At 41.9% G+C, this 16803-nt stretch overlaps 1 protein-coding gene across 2 annotated transcripts in view; it reads left to right on the top strand.

Moving 5' to 3' along the window:
* nr3c2 (nuclear receptor subfamily 3, group C, member 2) overlaps positions 1-16803 on the top strand; it is an 87870-nt gene that overhangs the window by 43872 nt on the left and 27195 nt on the right. For both annotated transcript variants that reach the window (XM_004549322.3, XM_004549323.3), the window contains one exon: positions 7173-7300. In XM_004549322.3, coding sequence (XP_004549379.1) covers positions 7173-7300 — 128 coding nt within the window. The remainder of the gene's footprint in view (positions 1-7172; positions 7301-16803) is intronic.

The following is a 16803-nucleotide window of genomic DNA, read 5'->3' on the forward strand; positions in this document are numbered from 1 at the left end:
TTAATGTAGAGTTTGAAAAGTATGGAAAGCATGCACACGAATATTCATTAGCAGCTCACCAAGGCTCACAAAGACTTTAAGCGTAACATATCACGCTCGTTTTTTTATTCTGGGACTCCACAATTGTGGCTTTGCATGATTCAGTTCAAGACTCTTTATTTTCATTATGCAAGCATAATGAAATTATGAAATTAAGCAATACTCCCTCACATGGCACATAAAAAGACTTCGATAACATAAATATAGTGACATAATATGAATACAAATACAACGAGACTTAATATTGGATGATGTATATACCTCAGGGTTGCTATCGTGTGAAGGTGAGCAGTAGAAAGTGAGTTGTTTTGCATATTATAAAATGATTCACAGTTTATTCTTAAAAAAGTCCTTACCTATTCAGTGTATTTAAATACATTTTTTAACGTAATGTAAAGTGATCTTGCGATACAGAGAAAAAAATTCCCTCAAGTAAGCGCTTGGCGACAAAAATCTTAACAGAAATAAACCGCAGAGCAAACCAAGCTCAGGAAGGCTCTCCATCTGCCTCAACCAGTCTGGGTGAGAGGAGAGTGGAAAAGAGAGAAAAGATTATTTAACTCATTCTGCCTGTTATGCAGCTCCTGAGTTGAGCCTCTGCCTGGAAAGAGGCAATATTAGGGCTCCTTAGGCCATCGTTTCTAAAGGTCAGCTTTATTCTGATTGGTCAACTTCAGGAAGCCAGCCAAGGGGCAGCACCTTAACCCCGTGAACGCTAACTCATCCTTTGGTTGGTGTGAAGGTTCTTAAAAAAAAACACTATGCAGCTATCCATCCATCTTCTTAACCGCTTGTCCGGTTCAGGCTTGTGGGAGGGCTGCAGCCTATTCCAGCTGTCATAGTGCAAAAGGCAGATTATAGCCTGGATAAGTTGCCAGTCTATCTAACATGCAGAGAAAGACCACCATTCAACACTCACGGCCAATTCAGAGTGAACATTTAACCTAAAACGCATGCCTTTGGACTGTGGGAGGAAGCCGGAGTCACCGGAGGAAATCCACGCAAGCACAGGGAAGAACTTGCAAGCTCCACGCAGAAAGGCCCCGGCCAGCTGGCGGATTTGAACCCAGGACCTCGCTGCTGTGAGGCGACAGCGCTAAGCCCTGCAACCAAGTAATATATTTTCACTTACTTGAGTGGAAACTGGCAACTTCTCAAACCCACCCATAAACGTTCAAGCCTGATCTGAGTGAGCAGCACAAATATTCACAGTAACAAAGACGACAGCAGCACATCTCAGCTCGGTAAACAAAACATTCGCTACCTGATGCACGAAATATTTGCCCTGTGCTGTAAATAGGTGTAAGTGTGGAAAATGTGCTTAAATGTCATCTCCTATCCTAAAACATGAAAGGTAATGTAGCTAGTAAAATGTTTTTGTTTGTTTTTTTTCTCCTGTTGTCACCAAACAAACGTATGGTAGCACCACACACCGACAGTTATTTGCATGCTGGGATAATTTAATTGCTTATAATACAACTTTGAATTATGAATACAAGAAGATCACCATATAAAGAAATGTGTGGCAAGATCAGAGTAGCCTGAAGCCTGAGCTTTTGGTTCAGGAGAAGTACTCAGAAATTTGGATACCTAAAATAAAAGGTGCAACATAAAAAGCATGAATGAAGTTTTGGGCATCCGCTGGCTTCCCAGTGTCTAATTTTATACTGGATGCATGCGATCAGTCCCTCTCTGTCCTCAGCAGGCACGAATTACAGGAGTTTCCAGCCATGATAATCCTCCTCACCAGATAATAACAGCCTGCCACATCTTTCTGAGATTCATGCCCGCATGCTTTACCACTTAGCCAAAATATCTCAGGTGATTAATTTCATTCAATGCGGGTGACGGTGAGGAATTAAGATGAGGTTGAAATGCTCAACGGCTCCGGCCACTCTAAACCCGGTGAGTTATCCTCCCGCTGCTCTAAAGGTACCCACTGCTTGTGTAAAAACAAAGCCTCTGGGCCCTTCAGCTGCAGCTGCACGCTAAAGAAAAGGTTAAAGTTGGGCCAAAAAAAGCGCCTGTGATGTTTGTAAGTTGTTTATGGAATTTGAAAACAGGTACAGCTTCAGACATGTTGAGTCCAAACTGGATACTGTGTAGATCAGAACGATAGCGTCGTCTGTAACCTCCCGTCGACCAAGGCGGTGTGAACGCCTTAAGAGGGCGGCGTGTCTGCGTGCGTGTGTGCATTTCTACGCCTTTGTTTACAGTCAAAACAGTGGATTTCTAAAAGGAAGATAAATGTGATTTCGCTGTCATGGGTAAGGTCACCTAAAGTTTGCGGGAATAATCCATGGAGGCGAGACAACATGACAGCTTTGGGTTTAACATGAGGAATGCAAACACGGCTGACATAATACATATTATTTGCTGTTGCTATACTCACATAAGCCCTGTAGTTTGACTCTTTGTCAATTGTAATGTAACAAGAAAAAAGTAAAGGCAATAAACATTCACAGGTGTGCTAAACATCTTAAGGCTGATTCCTCTTTCTTAACCAAAAGCAGCAGTCAGAGTAGATTATACTGTAACCTTAACACATGTGTAACACAAGCCTAGCAAAGAGGAAATCTCATATTTCTGTATGCTCAGGTACTCTCTGCCCAATGCCAGGGTCACCTTCACCAGGAAAAATAAATCCCTTGTGGCTCATTAACACTACCCATAAGACCTCTCTCCCTTTGAGAGGCGGCGAGTGGGTGTCAGCCTAATGTTTATACTGTCTGCTCATGGTTATGTAAGCCATTTCGTCCTCTTTCTAACTAATCTACCTTTACCTTTCCCAACATGCCAAGTTATGCGTTACATAAATATTCTTTGAACTGGTCTAGCTTAAGGTTTTTCAGCATGCCAGGGTGTGTATTACATAAATATTGTAGGCCAGACTGTAGAGAGGTACTGTACCGTGGAAGCTGTTTTTTCTTTTCCCTTTTTTCTCTTTCCAGAGTCAAGGATGCTTCTCTTTCATGAAGGGCAGGTTCAGGGAGGCCGTGGCACTTAATCAGCCTCTAGAATGAGCGAGTCAGTGCGTTTATCTTTACAGTAGGCGGCCGGCTGTACAGCGGTGTAAACACAGTTCAGCACACACGCGTGTGTTTGTGTGCGACAGGCGGTGTAACATGCGTGATGAGGACATTGTTTCTCTGTATAACAGTGCCCTGTCTGTGGTTCACTCGCTTGTTTACTGACGCTGTCATGCTAATGTACTTACAGCATGCGGGTCACAGGGTTCATTTCTAACCACGAAGCCTCGCTGCCGTCCATCATAAAGCCGTTTCGTGCCCAGTTATTCACCCATAATGATGTTATCTTGATAAAGCCAGAATAACTGGACTTCCTCTATATGTCTCCCTCGTTCGTTAGTTTTCTTCAACGGCGTGGTTTCTATAGCAACTAATTGTTTTTGTTATGCCTTAGTCAAATGATTGCTGCCCCTTTGTTGTGACCTGTATTGACCTTTTTTTATGGCTATCGGAGGATTTGCACTAGGGCCAAAGAAGACTCCTTGATTAAAAAAAAGAGAGACCAGCTGTGAGTGACTGCAGTCATTATCAGTTTTCCGGGTTCTGATAAATCTGTGGCTAAAATGACCATCCTTCCTGGCTGTAGCTCTTAATGACTGAGCATTCCTGCTGCAGCTGAGAGAGGGTGGAGATATTTGAACCATTTGAAGAATGCTCTCAGTGTGACATCCGAATTACTCGTAAAAAAAAAACCCCACAAAAAAAACACGAGGCCAATTTGAGCAACATCTGTCCTGTGGTTTGGTCTTCACACAGTTTGGTGGGCGCAGTGGGCTTTTCTCAGCCTTCAAGATAACATGCTTCTTTTCATTTTTGGCTTTTTCATTAATATCTTCCCCAAGCAGCACGTTGGTCTGATAAGGAGGGAGCAAGAGCAAGTAGAAGACACACATTTCTGTTTGTACATTTTGGTGGGAAGAATCGGGCATTGTGTACTCGTACTCATCTGGGCCCTCATGGGAAATACACAGCAACTAAATCAGTTGTTAGCTTTGTGTGTTATCTTTTAAGATGAAAGGACACTGAAAACAATGAAACTGCTGCCCTGGGGTTTCAGTTAGAAGGGGAAAAAAAGCAACTGGAGCGAAGAATGAGACCTTTGATCTGTGCAGTCAGTCCCATTGAGTTAGTCTGAGACTGTACCCAGAAATAGAGAAGACAGGGGTCAAGAAAAGAAAAGAAAAAGGCCCCGTTCCCGGTTCACAGCAGTTGCCTGCAGAAGTTTCTGCAGAAACAATCATCCTGTGCATTGTTTTAGAACTATTATTAGGGCTACCCTCCCAAAAAAAGAACATCTGTACTAAGTCACCATTAACTCTGCTTTCTGACTCAGTTTTTTTTGTCTTCATTCAAGATGAAATGTGACACGAGGCTGTGGGAATTAACATTTTAGACATCTAGCTTTAACAAGACATTTCACCAAGTTGCACATCATCATTCAAGTTTCATCAAAGCAGACATAAACTGTGACCACTTAATATTTCAAGCCACTAAATTGGCAGGCCAAAAAAAAGGAAATTCATTCATTTGTTGTGTTCTTGTGGCCCAGTAGTCAAAGATAGACACACAAAATATAACCACTATATCCCCATTTTGGTTTCAGCTAGGGGCCATAATTGCATTTACTGTAAGCTTATAAAAAATTGTTACAAAATTGCTAATATTCTTTGTATATGCTGCACGTGTAAACTGTAGGCTGCTAAAAGCGGCTGATTTGGGAATGTCTGGCTGCTCGTTTTTGGTTCTGGGCTACTGGCAGACGTTGGTGCACAGTCACTGCAGCCTGGCCTGTCTGCTCTGGTTTCATAAGCAGAGAGAGCAAATGACCTATATACTTCTCTGAGGGAGGGGAAGTCACCTTGTTGGTGGACCAGCAGGCAGGCAGGCTGGCACGCAGCGACAAGGCTTTAATGTGCGGCACTATTAAAAGGTTGACCACTGACTCGATATTAGAGGCATACTTTAGAGAGACCTCTCATCTGCTCCTCGTGTTGCTCTTGGCCGTGAAACTTTCCGGGGCTGTTTTTCTTGGATTGGATTGTCTTCCCCTTAATGCAGTTTGGTGATGGTGTGAAAAGGCCAATGTATGGGGGGAATATTCTGCATATAAACATGCTGGAAACACATCTTGATACGTATTCGATTTGTGCACGCACACTTGCACTCACATTAAGCTGAAACCGTGAGGCCCGCTGCCAGAAAGATCAAGTCAGACAAACACCTCACCAGAGACTCCTCTAAGCGTCCTAACAAATTGAATGTGTGTGTAGATGGACAAGAGGGAATTAGATCAGTGGTCCTGATTGTATCTGAGTGTGCTGTTGCTGTACCCCTTTCCAGCTCGTCCCCTGGAGGAAATGCGTGTGCATGAGAGAAAGAGACTGGGAAAGAGACAGAGAAAAGGGGAGGGGGGAGAGAGAGAAAGAGAGCGCTTGGCAGCTGGTTTGATGAAGGATGTACGGAGAATGTTAACCAGACAATCACCTTGCATCTTATTGATTGAGATGGAAGAGAGGTAATTAGCACAGAAAAGAAGGGGAAGCTGAGGCCACTTTCAATGTTTTGATACAAGGTGTTCTCTATTTGTACCAATCTACATATTGTGTTCTTTGTGTGTGTTTGAGCATGAAGGGAAACGTTTTGTTAAAGGTTATAGTGAATGTCCTGATTTTTTTTTTCTGCTGTGTCTAGACGTGACAAAAACTTTTGTGCACGTAGAACGTAAATGTTAACCGGTTCACTCTATAGTACAGCTGTGCTAGTGGTTACTACAAGACAGCTGATTAATGTAGACCCGTTCCAGTTTTACTCAAACTATCAAATCTGCAGAACAAAGAGCAACACCTAAAACTCATTAGATTGAAATTTTATATTAAAATACTGTGAATTCAATACATATATAAGACAGGACTTTTTTTTTTGTTTGAAAATATAGTTTGTGGTCTTTTGCGAACTGGATAGGGTTTTTAAATGAGACTAAATGATGGGAAAAAATGTTAGTGTTACTTCATTGATAATACACAGTTGCCCGTGGTGACGATATATATCAGATTTATGGAAATGTTTCTTCTATCAGAAGAGATTTGGGTCTAGAACGCCACCTCGTGAATCAGTCCATCAGTATTTACAGATGTAAACTTATTTTTTTTAAAAAGTTACATCCAATTTAGAATCACTAATTAGCTTCTACCGTCTCGATTCTCGATCTTTTATCCAACATCTTCCTGGAATGGTCCACATTTAGGCTTGGCAGACAGAAACATTATATAAAAATAATGATCTTTCTTCAGGTGGAAACTGACAGCACACATCAGGTTTTACCAGTGACACTCCTCGCCATGACCCTCATGGTCTCATTTTCAGGAGTGGGTAAACTGCAAGTCTTAACTAATTCTCCCATTTAACAGCGCATTAGTAAGAACATACTGTTTATCCTGCGATTTAATGAGCCTGTAATGGCAGGAATCAGTCAGTGGTAAAAGAAGTAAATGATGCCAGAGTAAACAACGCCTTAGATCAGCAGACTCATCACTCGTGTTGTCTTGCCTGTTTGTTGCGTTGTTTCGAGTAAATTCAACACGTCATGCTATTTACAGTACAGCACACGTCAGTGCTGAATCACACCTGCGATCTTTGGCCTTGAACTCGATATATAGTTTTACCTATAACACAGTAGGGCTTTTGTTCCACCGTGGTTTTTGACATTTTAGTCCACCTCTGAACTCTTTTTCCAGTCCGGTTTCATGCCAGAGAAGAGGTGTTTTGGATCCCACTTAAATTTGACACCCTGCTCTGTTTCTCTCTGCTTATTGAATTTAAATAATCTCCTCTATAATTCTTTCAGTGTCATCCTGGTAAGCTTGGAGAAACCATAAATCCGAGGAGCGTAAAGCCCTCCTCTCCCGGTTGGCAGACATTTTTATGGCTAGCCACATTGTGCTGCTACTGTCAGTGGGTTGTAAAAACCCAAGAATGTTTCACAGTGCGCATCATGCCGTAATGCAGATGGGAAGGGGACAGTCAGCCCTGGTTTTATTGTTGACTTTTGAGTATTCCTTGTTAATTTATGCCTCGTCTGAAGAACTCTTATGTGTGTCCTTTCAGCTCGCCACTGAGACAACCGTCCTCGACGGCCAAAGTGTGCCTGGTTTGTGGAGATGAGGCATCAGGTTGTCACTACGGAGTCGTAACATGCGGAAGCTGCAAGGTCTTCTTCAAAAGAGCTGTGGAAGGTATGGCATCGTCCCACGTTTAGATGAGATGTCACTGGCTTGAGCTTAAAACCCTGCAGATTAAGCAAACACAAGGGAGTGCAAGAAAACATTACCACCTCTCTGACAAGATAATAAGTAAAACAGCAAGCAAATCAAGAAACATATCGACCAGTTGATAGCACACACAGTATGCAGCATAAGAAACACACAGCGAGTACAGGAAACAGGCAAACAGAGAGATTGGTACAAGCCAAGTACACAATAACCGCATTTGTGGCAACACAAAAAATAATGAACAAGTAATTGGCTGAATCTAGGTATGGAGCCATTATCTTTTGATTGCTCTTTTGGAACAACATTGATGATTAGTTGACGTCAGTGTTTTTGTATCTGCAGCATATGCAGCCTTATGTGTTTTCAAATTGGCGAATGTGTTTCTTAATTGATGTTCTAGAAATTCTACTGCAACTGTCCTTTGAAGCACCGCTCCTCTCTAAAACAGAAATAAGGATCATTATTAGGTTATTTACATTATTATGTAAATAACAAAATAACTTAAAGCAAAAATTGGGAAACGTAAAATCTGAAGTCTTTATATTAAGGGCCATCAGTCAAACAATACTGTTTGCTCTGGGTCTAAACAGAGCGTGTTGTGTGTGACGTCTTCTTTTGCGCATTGAGGGTTCACACTAGAGCGCGTTTGCTGTCGCATTTTATTTGTAGTGTGAACAAGCAGACAAAAAAAGAATCGGATTTGATCCAAAAATCGGAATTGAGCATTAAGACCTGCAGTGTGAACGTAGCCTCAGACGCTAGTTCCGTTTGCCTCTTTTCGTTGCTGTGCTTTGGACTCTCATATTTTTTATACAGGAAAAAAAGAAAAGACACATTAATACTGTTCTATTACGTTGCAGGAATTTCTAATTAATTATTTCACTCAATATCAGATAAATGAAGAGAATCGCTTTAACTGACAATTACAACTCTCAGACTTATTGGCCAATATTCTGCTTATTTGGAGGATCTTATACCAGAGTGATATGCTATGAAGGACACTAACAAAACTTCAAACCCAGTCTGAAATAATAGGTATGACATCGATGGTAACCATCTTTCTTTGTTAAGCCGTGCTTTCTGTTTCACGCATCATGTGACTCTTCTTCTACGCAAGACTATCCTTATGAGTGTCGCCTACTGCAATCAGAGATACTGTTAAATGGTGGTGACAAAGTGGTGAAATTAAAATTCAACAAATTCTGTAAGGTACACAAAATATAACAGTAAAATGCAACACACAACAAATAAGATGGAAATTAGACCAGAAAAGTGCATTCAGCCATTCACACCTATTCACACCAGCTTGTTTTCTATGCTGAAGTGCTTTTATCTAATGTTCACTCACATTCAGAGCAACTTGGGTACTTTGACATGTAGACTGGAGCAGTCATGGATTGAACCGCCAACATTCCGATTAGAAGATGACCTCCTATACCTCCTGAGCGACAGCCACCCCATCCATTCATTCTCCTCCGCTTATCCAATTCAGGGTTTCGTGGGGCGAGCTGAAGCCTATCCTAGCTTTCACAGTACGAGAGGCGGGTACACCCTGGACAGTCGCAGGGCTAACAGAGCGAGACAGACGACCATTTGCACTCACATTCACACCTATAAGCAATTTAGAGTCAACAACTAACCTAACCCCACTAACTGCATAACCCTGCCAGGTTATGTGTCCAGCACAAGTTACCACGGTGATTTATCCAGGTAAAAAGACGGATGACTTTAATCTCACGTTGTAATGTGCCTCTTATGTTAGGTAGGAGCTGGGGAAAATGTTAATGAGAAAAATGGTATAAGTCATTTTCAGATGTAACAACAACATTTTAAAGAGCTCACTTAAACAAGGACATGGTGGCAAGTTGCTCTTTCCACACATTCAGCACACTGTACTTTGCAAGAATTATTACCCATAGTTGCTTTTTAAAATTTCCACCATACTGTTGCATCTATGCAACAAACTACTGTTTAATCTCACTAGACCATCTGTTTATTTATTCCTAAAATATCATTAAAATGACCAAAATTAGGCATTACATTTATAGAGTGAGTCATCGGGGAAGAAAAAAGCAATTCAGTAGGTTAGTCTCCAGCAGCAGCCCTTTATGTTATATTTAGCTTGGGGAAAATCAGCACCAGTCATAATGTGCTTTTCATGTTGTGCCTGTTGCCTGAGGCTTTGGCCTAACTCATTTAGATGAGTGTTTGAATGCAAAACACACTTTTACAGACCCAGTGAAGGCGGGGGGGGGGAAAAACAGGAGCAAACAAGGCTGCTAGCCAGCCAGCCGTCAGGCCCTCTAGGTGTTTTCCTGACCATTGAAGGAATTGCATTCATTCCCAATCAAATCATGCCTTAATTTGATGATATTTACACACCGTCATTACGTAGAGACCTAAAACCAGATTATGTGTCTGGGGTTATCGAATCAGACGTGCCGTTGTTCTTGCTTCAAGCCTGTCTGGCACAACGCCGGCGGCAGACACTCAAGATCGGATTTTGTGCGGGAGCGCTAGTCAGGTGAGGCACCGGAAAGTGCTCACTTCTCTTTGTAATTACGGTGCTAAAACCGTATTTTTTGCTCTTATAAAAACACAGAAAAGGCTTCAGTGATTGCATAATGCCTTTCAAATTTAACACGGTGATCCTTACATTCATATTTTCTCAATATTCAGTATTTCTCGGGGGGGGGGGGGGGATTTCCTCTTGATTCTGCACAACCAAAAAAAGAAAAAAGGCAACTGTGCAAACTATGAAAGCAACCCCTAGAGTGGTGTTATGTCATCAAGTTTGCATGAGACATGTGAGCTTTTACCTTACTTGACCCCCCTCAATAGCTACTGCTGCCGCTGCTGAGGTGGATGGAGAGCGAAGCAAAGGATGAAAATAGTGAGAGAAGGATTTTGCAAAGGGAGGAGAGATAGAGGACGGTGAAACGGATACAGCGAGGGAGGAGGGGGAGGAAGGACAAAGAAAAAGTCAGACGCAGATCGAGATAAAGAGAGGAGGAGCTGGGAGTAAGTAACATGGAGAGGGATGGAAAATGATGTGTCAGCAGCGAGTGCCGGAGAGGTGTAAGTCAGGACGTGAGGAGACGTTTCACTCCGCCCCTCTCCCAGTATTTCCTCCTCCTTCTCCTCCTCTTTTCTCTCAAAGTTAAAAACTTAGACTTGGCATGGGAGATATAAAAGAAGACTGCAGAGAGTGGGCATCTGTACAAGGGGAATAATCCAGCCCATGCTTAATTTCTTTTGGCACGGCCTGCCTCGGGGGACACAAGTTTTCGGTCGGCTGTAGCTCATTAGACGACTAACTGGCTCACAGCCCTTACTACAGAGCTAGCATTCTGAAGCCATCAACAAATCAGATGATATTCTGTGATTGTGAAGAGTCTGGTTTTCTCTTTACTCGAGTCATATAGGTCATTGCTAGGTAGCTTTTCTTCTCTTTTTTAACATCACTGGGCCTCAGCACGGTTATCCTTTTGAAGTCTACGTTTTAGATTTACATTTAGACCATCTGTTTGGAATATCTATTGGCCACATGGGCCCTTCACTGTCCAAATCTGTTCACTTACAGTTCTCCTCAAGAGGACTAATATTCATTCCACTTAATGTTGTCATATCTACCAGAAGGTGCTGCCAACTGTACACTATAAAGTTTAGAACCATGAGCCTGTGAAATATATATTAATATTAAATTAGGTGTTGAGAACTCTCTGGCTCCCAGTTTGCCGAAGAAAAAAAAAAAACAGCCCTCGGTTCATTCTTACCTCACAACATACAGTATGCATTAATATGATTTATTAAAATGTATTTATTATTATATATTAACATTAATTGCTCTAATTGCTAACGCTCACGGGATAAATGTATATCAGAGGCACTGCATGAGAAACACATGGCACTTACATAATCCCCAATAGCAATCAGTGGGAGAAGTCCATCACGCCAAAGCGGGCATTTTGCTGATTACTGGGAAACATATAAGCCAATCAAGTTGCTACATTAAAAGTTGAAGTTTACGACACTTTGTACCGTGTGGGGGCAAACGTTTCTATTCGTAGTACAGATGTAGATAAGTGCTCTTATCATTTGTCTTGACTTACTGTGTTAGTAGTGTGAGTTAGCAGGACATTTGTTCAAGCTCTTTGGTGGGATGAGGCATCAAAGTGCCACGAGATGCTGTGTTGGCAGTCGGGGTTGAGCCGTTAATTAAATCACAATGCCGTGTATTTGTGCTTATGTGGAGCAATTATAACCTGCGGGAGGAAAAAATAATCATTTTTTTAAACTTGTTGAATTGGCTGTTGACATTACAGCTATATCACTATTCATTTAGATAGTCCAAAATAACTCCCTGCTGGCTGCTGGTGGCAAAACGTCCTTTTAGAATACAGAGGGCAGCAACAACAACTTATTAGAGTACCTGCTGCTGCTGCCATTCATAGATTAGAACTACCCAACACAATGACTGATAAGCAAAATGATATTTAAACACTGTGGTATACAGTACTGTGAATTAAGCTCAAACTACACATTTTGCTTTCACTTTGGATTAGCCACCCAGCTGCATTAGCACCATTCACTCAGCATCATTTTTGTCCTTTTAACAACAGGATACCACTGATGACATAAATCATGGTGACAATGTAAAACCAAGGGAAAAGGTTTGTCACACAGGCCTAGAGACTGGTCTGCAACCATATGACAAACACATGAAGCCTAGTTGTGGTTGTTTCGGTCACTGGTATATTACTTCAGCTGTAGTTTTAATGAAACAGAAAAGTGTGACACAAACCAGAAATGTGGAAGGTTCTCTTTCAATTAACATATTTCACAAGGCACAACTTTTACTTTGAAGGTAAACTTTCTCCACTTCTGGATTGTTCGCATCACACTTTCCCAAAATGCACTATTTGCAGACCAATGTGAAGAACTACAAGCAACCGTGGCAACCTGCTAGGAACCAAATCAACTGCTAAAAGTTTGTTTTAGTTAGGGGGGTTTTTTTTGTTTTGTTTTTTTGGTGCAGTAACTTCTTTGCATCCGATTTCACGAAGCAAGAAACAGCAATTTCTGACTAACCAGTCGGGGAAAACATCTTTCCCTAGCAACCAGTGGTTGTATCACTTCCAATATGGCAGACAACTCTAGAGCAATGTGCGTATGACGCCTTGTGAGAAACCTCGATTTCATTTAGCTGTTTCTATCATTTGGCTGTTTCTTGTCCTGCTGTCTTGGACTGCAGTTGGCAATGACAGCCCTTCTTCTACAAATAAGATGTGCTGCAGAGATTCATTGTGAGCCTCGGGCCAGTTTAACTTGAACCTGACAAAGGTGGAAAGATAGTTCATGTGTCAGCACTGCAGAGCAGAACAGAGACTATATGGTTGGTTGCTGCAGTCAAAGCCAATAAGGTTGGAGTCTGTCCACGGGATCTTAATTTTTAATAATACACAAAAAGTATCTCAGTCTGTGGGAAAACTGCATTATTAAAACTACTGTACTCTGGATTATTCTGGCTAAAAGGCTGAAATAATGTTGGCATTTAGCCTGTAGAAACTGTCTACAAAGTGCAACACATAAAAAAAAAAATAAAAAAACCCCATCTCAGTAGTATTTAGTAACTACGTTCTCACACAGTGCTGTGACACCAATATTATCAGTACATAGATAAGCAATTACTACAAATAATCCAGTTTATCTTTTAGAGAATGGCAGCTATTGTTAGACATTTACTGTGTTTACCGTTACATCTGGCATGTTAATTGTCCGATAAATAAATATAGAATGACTTATGAAGCTCACAAGGCAGCTGTACTTATGTTATTGACTAAACTGTCATGCAAACCTGCAGTAAATGTCTTGCAGTTAACTCTTCAGGTTATGGATTAGTCCTGCGCTGCAGAAAACAACCCTCTGACATAACAGCGCTTTGTAAATATGTGCCATCGCTGCTAATGAAATGTGGAAATAGCTGAATGCATTCATATGTGCTTCTTTCCTGCTTTCACTCCTCTAAAGACAAGTTTGTTGATACAAGACAGCTGCACTCAATAAACGGCTCCATGTGGCGCACATTTGAAGCGTTCAGCGCCAACTTATTATTCACATGTCATCAGTGGCTTGGCATGTCTGCTCCTCGTAATAATACCAGGTCATGCTTGGAGCTCACTAGCTGCTCTTACTGTTCCTCTTTCTTTTTCTTTTTTTAACTTTGGGTTTACGTGATACACGAGAAATTACTCAACCTTGTTACGCCCTCATTCAGCTCTAAAAATCCGACTGGGCCGTGGTTTCCGTGGCGCTCGTGTCAATCTGAAAAACTCATTCTTCCTTGCCTCCTCAGAGGAAGAGGTCGTCTGAGGACACGTCTTGCCCGGTTTCTGCTTGGATTGACAGCTCTGCTGTCCAATCCCGTTGCTCAGCTCAGGCTCGGGGGGGAGGGAGAAAGGCCTCCCTGCAGTGCCTCCTCGGTGAATGCTTCAGGTTGTGTGTGAAGGAGCTCATGTAACGACGGCTGGAGTCAGTGTTGTCCCGATCTCACCTTCCCCACATCACACATCCTTTAATCAGAAACTGCATAGCAAAGACACAACCGGAGGCACAAGAGGAAAGAAATTCAGGTGTACGGCTCGGGGTAAAAATGACTTACTCTAAGCATGTGTGTCGCCCCGATTGCAAATAGACCTGTAATGATATTAGAAGGGATATCTTATTACACTATTAAATACTGTTAAATTATGCATTCTTTTAGGAATATTCATATACATAAACAATACATGAGGGCTACAAATTATTTTTTATATTAAAATTGTGCACTTGAACAACATCTTGCACTGCAGACATATTATATTCTTGTTTAAGTGGTTGTTCACTATGTTCTATTTAATGCCTCATTTTAGCAATAAAAACAACATACATAACACTGTCTACTGTCCTATAAAGCCTGTTGTGGCACTAACAACTACACCATATGTTTTGGTGCTTGTGTGATGATATAACTCGCACTACTTCCTCCATGCCATCAGTTCCTCTGGCCTAGGCTGACCTGCATGTCTCCCCAGCGGATATAATCTGACCTCCATCTCTTCCTACTCCCTGGTGATACCTTTGTTCTGTGACTTCAATGTTGGTTACACCTTTTGTGCTCAACCAAATAAGGGCCGCCAATCTGATGGGCTTTATCACTGTCTTCACTGGTAATTGTTTTTTCTTTTTTTCTTTTTAAAGATACAGCACTAAGGGAGTGGCGTTACGTTAGAAAGTGCTGCTGCAGATATGCCGCTCTCTTCATTAAAAATAGGTATACCACCACAATTATGCAAAAATGTCTTCATCCTTTGCAGAGGCGATCAGGATACTTATCAATTTGCAGAGAATTATTTTCAAAACATGCTTTAGATGACAGAAAGTTTTCACATAGTTATATTGCAAGAAAAAAATGCCTAAAAGCTGGGACCACTTGGCATCATAGATTTAGTAGTTTTAAATAAGAGCACAAACCTAATTGTGTAAAGCCTCATCCAACACAGCTGTTTGTGTGCTGTCCAAAGAAGCGGAGTAGCGATGCCATTGCAAGGCAGTGATTTGCATACTGCTGGCTCACTGGTGACAACAATTACATCTCTGTTTTTTTTGTTCGTTTTTTTTTTGTGTTTGCTATTTTGGTATCTGTGTAATGATAGGTTGCATAAACACCAATGAACCGTGATCACAGAATTGGCCAAATGCTTTGCTGGTCAATAATTAAATTACTGTCGTCCACGATTGCGTTCTTTAGTTAAGTCCACAGCAACGGTACCCAGTGAAGAAGTGTGCGTCCACTGGCAAGTGTTCTTCGGTGCCGTTATCCATGTGCGTCTGCATCTGTATTTGTGAGGTTATTGTCACAAACAGGGGTCTGACCACTTGTGTTTATTGGCTATTTAAATATGTCAGGTTAAAGGTTGTATTTTAGCAAAGGCCTGAAGCTGATTTTCGCTTTCGAGAGCAGCCGAACTGTAGCTTCCTGAGTGGCCAGAGTGCTGTAGGTCAATTGGAAAGAAAATTTCCTTCTTAGAAGAATTTCCTAGTAATGCATTGGTCCTTACATTCGTATTTTCTAAATATTTAATATTTCTCAGTTTTTATTATGGGAGTTTCCTCTTCATTCTGCACGAATCAAGAGGTAATTTAAAAGATAAACATGTTGCGCGAGTATATGTGAGCGCATGCACAGTGTGCATAAATAAATTCTCATGCTTGACACACACACACCTACACACAAACTCACACACAAAGTTGCACACGTATCCACCATCGGACTGCGACTTTGGCTGGCTCTTAAAGTGTGTTTCACTCTAACAATTATTAACAAGATTCACAGGAATGAGCCAAACAGTTGACACGAGGACTCCAGAGTTTCGGAACTGCCTTTCGGTCTGGCCTAAAGAGGCGCAAATGTGTGATTGTGTATACTGTAAACATGTGTGTGTGTGTGTGTGTGTGTGTGTGTGGATGAGGATGGGGGGGGGTGCAGGGAATGGGATGGCTGCGTTGTGTATCCTGTGTCGCAGTTTACTGTTTTTTAGAGCAAGAAAAATGGGCTTATGTAACGGTCATGTGATTTAGCCAGAAATAGTGGTGGGGCTACAGCTGCTGCCTCTCCTCCTGCAGCTCGGTTCCTTGGCTTTTGGCAGCAGCCAGACAGACACACTGCGCACTACTCCCGCTAGCTCAGAAAACAACTTCTACTCAGTCCTACACACAAATACAGATACTGTACTGTAGGTGCAACAAAATGCAATGCACAGTAGCATTGTCGCTGGAGATAAACTGCATGTGAACACCACACGGCGAGCTCCCGTACTAAAAGCATTGCAATCCACGACAGAAATTTTGCGTACTTTGAGAGAAACAAACAACTGACAACAAACGTGCAAGGGAAAATACGGAGCAATATGCACAGACATGCAAGCATTTGCATGCGCGCAACCATGTATGTGTTTGTGGGAGGGACACACAGTTTTAACATAAGCCCTGAGGGAGCTAAGCCTTATACTTAGGTCATTAGGGTCACAATGGCACACTGTACCACTCCACCCGGGTTGGGTTGTGATTTCAGTCCCTGTGTATGTGTGTGTGTGTGTTTATTTCTTTGTGGAATCAGATACAAGATTTGCATTATTTATTTATTTTATTTTTTGAAATTGCCAAGTGGAGCAGCTTTGGCTGTATGTGCATGTGTGCGCATGTGAGATAGTGAGAGTGAATGACTGTATGTGTGCATGTGCATGAGCCTGTCTGTGTGTGGGCGTATGGCGCTCTGAGGCTGGCGGACGTGTGGAAAAGGAGGGATGGAGACGCAGGCGTAGCGAAGGAGAAGAGTGGAGGAGGAGAGCGGAGCTGTACAGTGAAGAGCTAGTGGAGCGGAAGGAAGCTCTCTGAAATGGGAGATCATTGGGTTTAGCTCAGGGCTA

This window comes from Maylandia zebra, linkage group LG6 (genome assembly GCF_041146795.1).
Source record: "Maylandia zebra isolate NMK-2024a linkage group LG6, Mzebra_GT3a, whole genome shotgun sequence".
Lineage (NCBI taxonomy): Eukaryota > Metazoa > Chordata > Actinopteri > Cichliformes > Cichlidae > Maylandia > Maylandia zebra.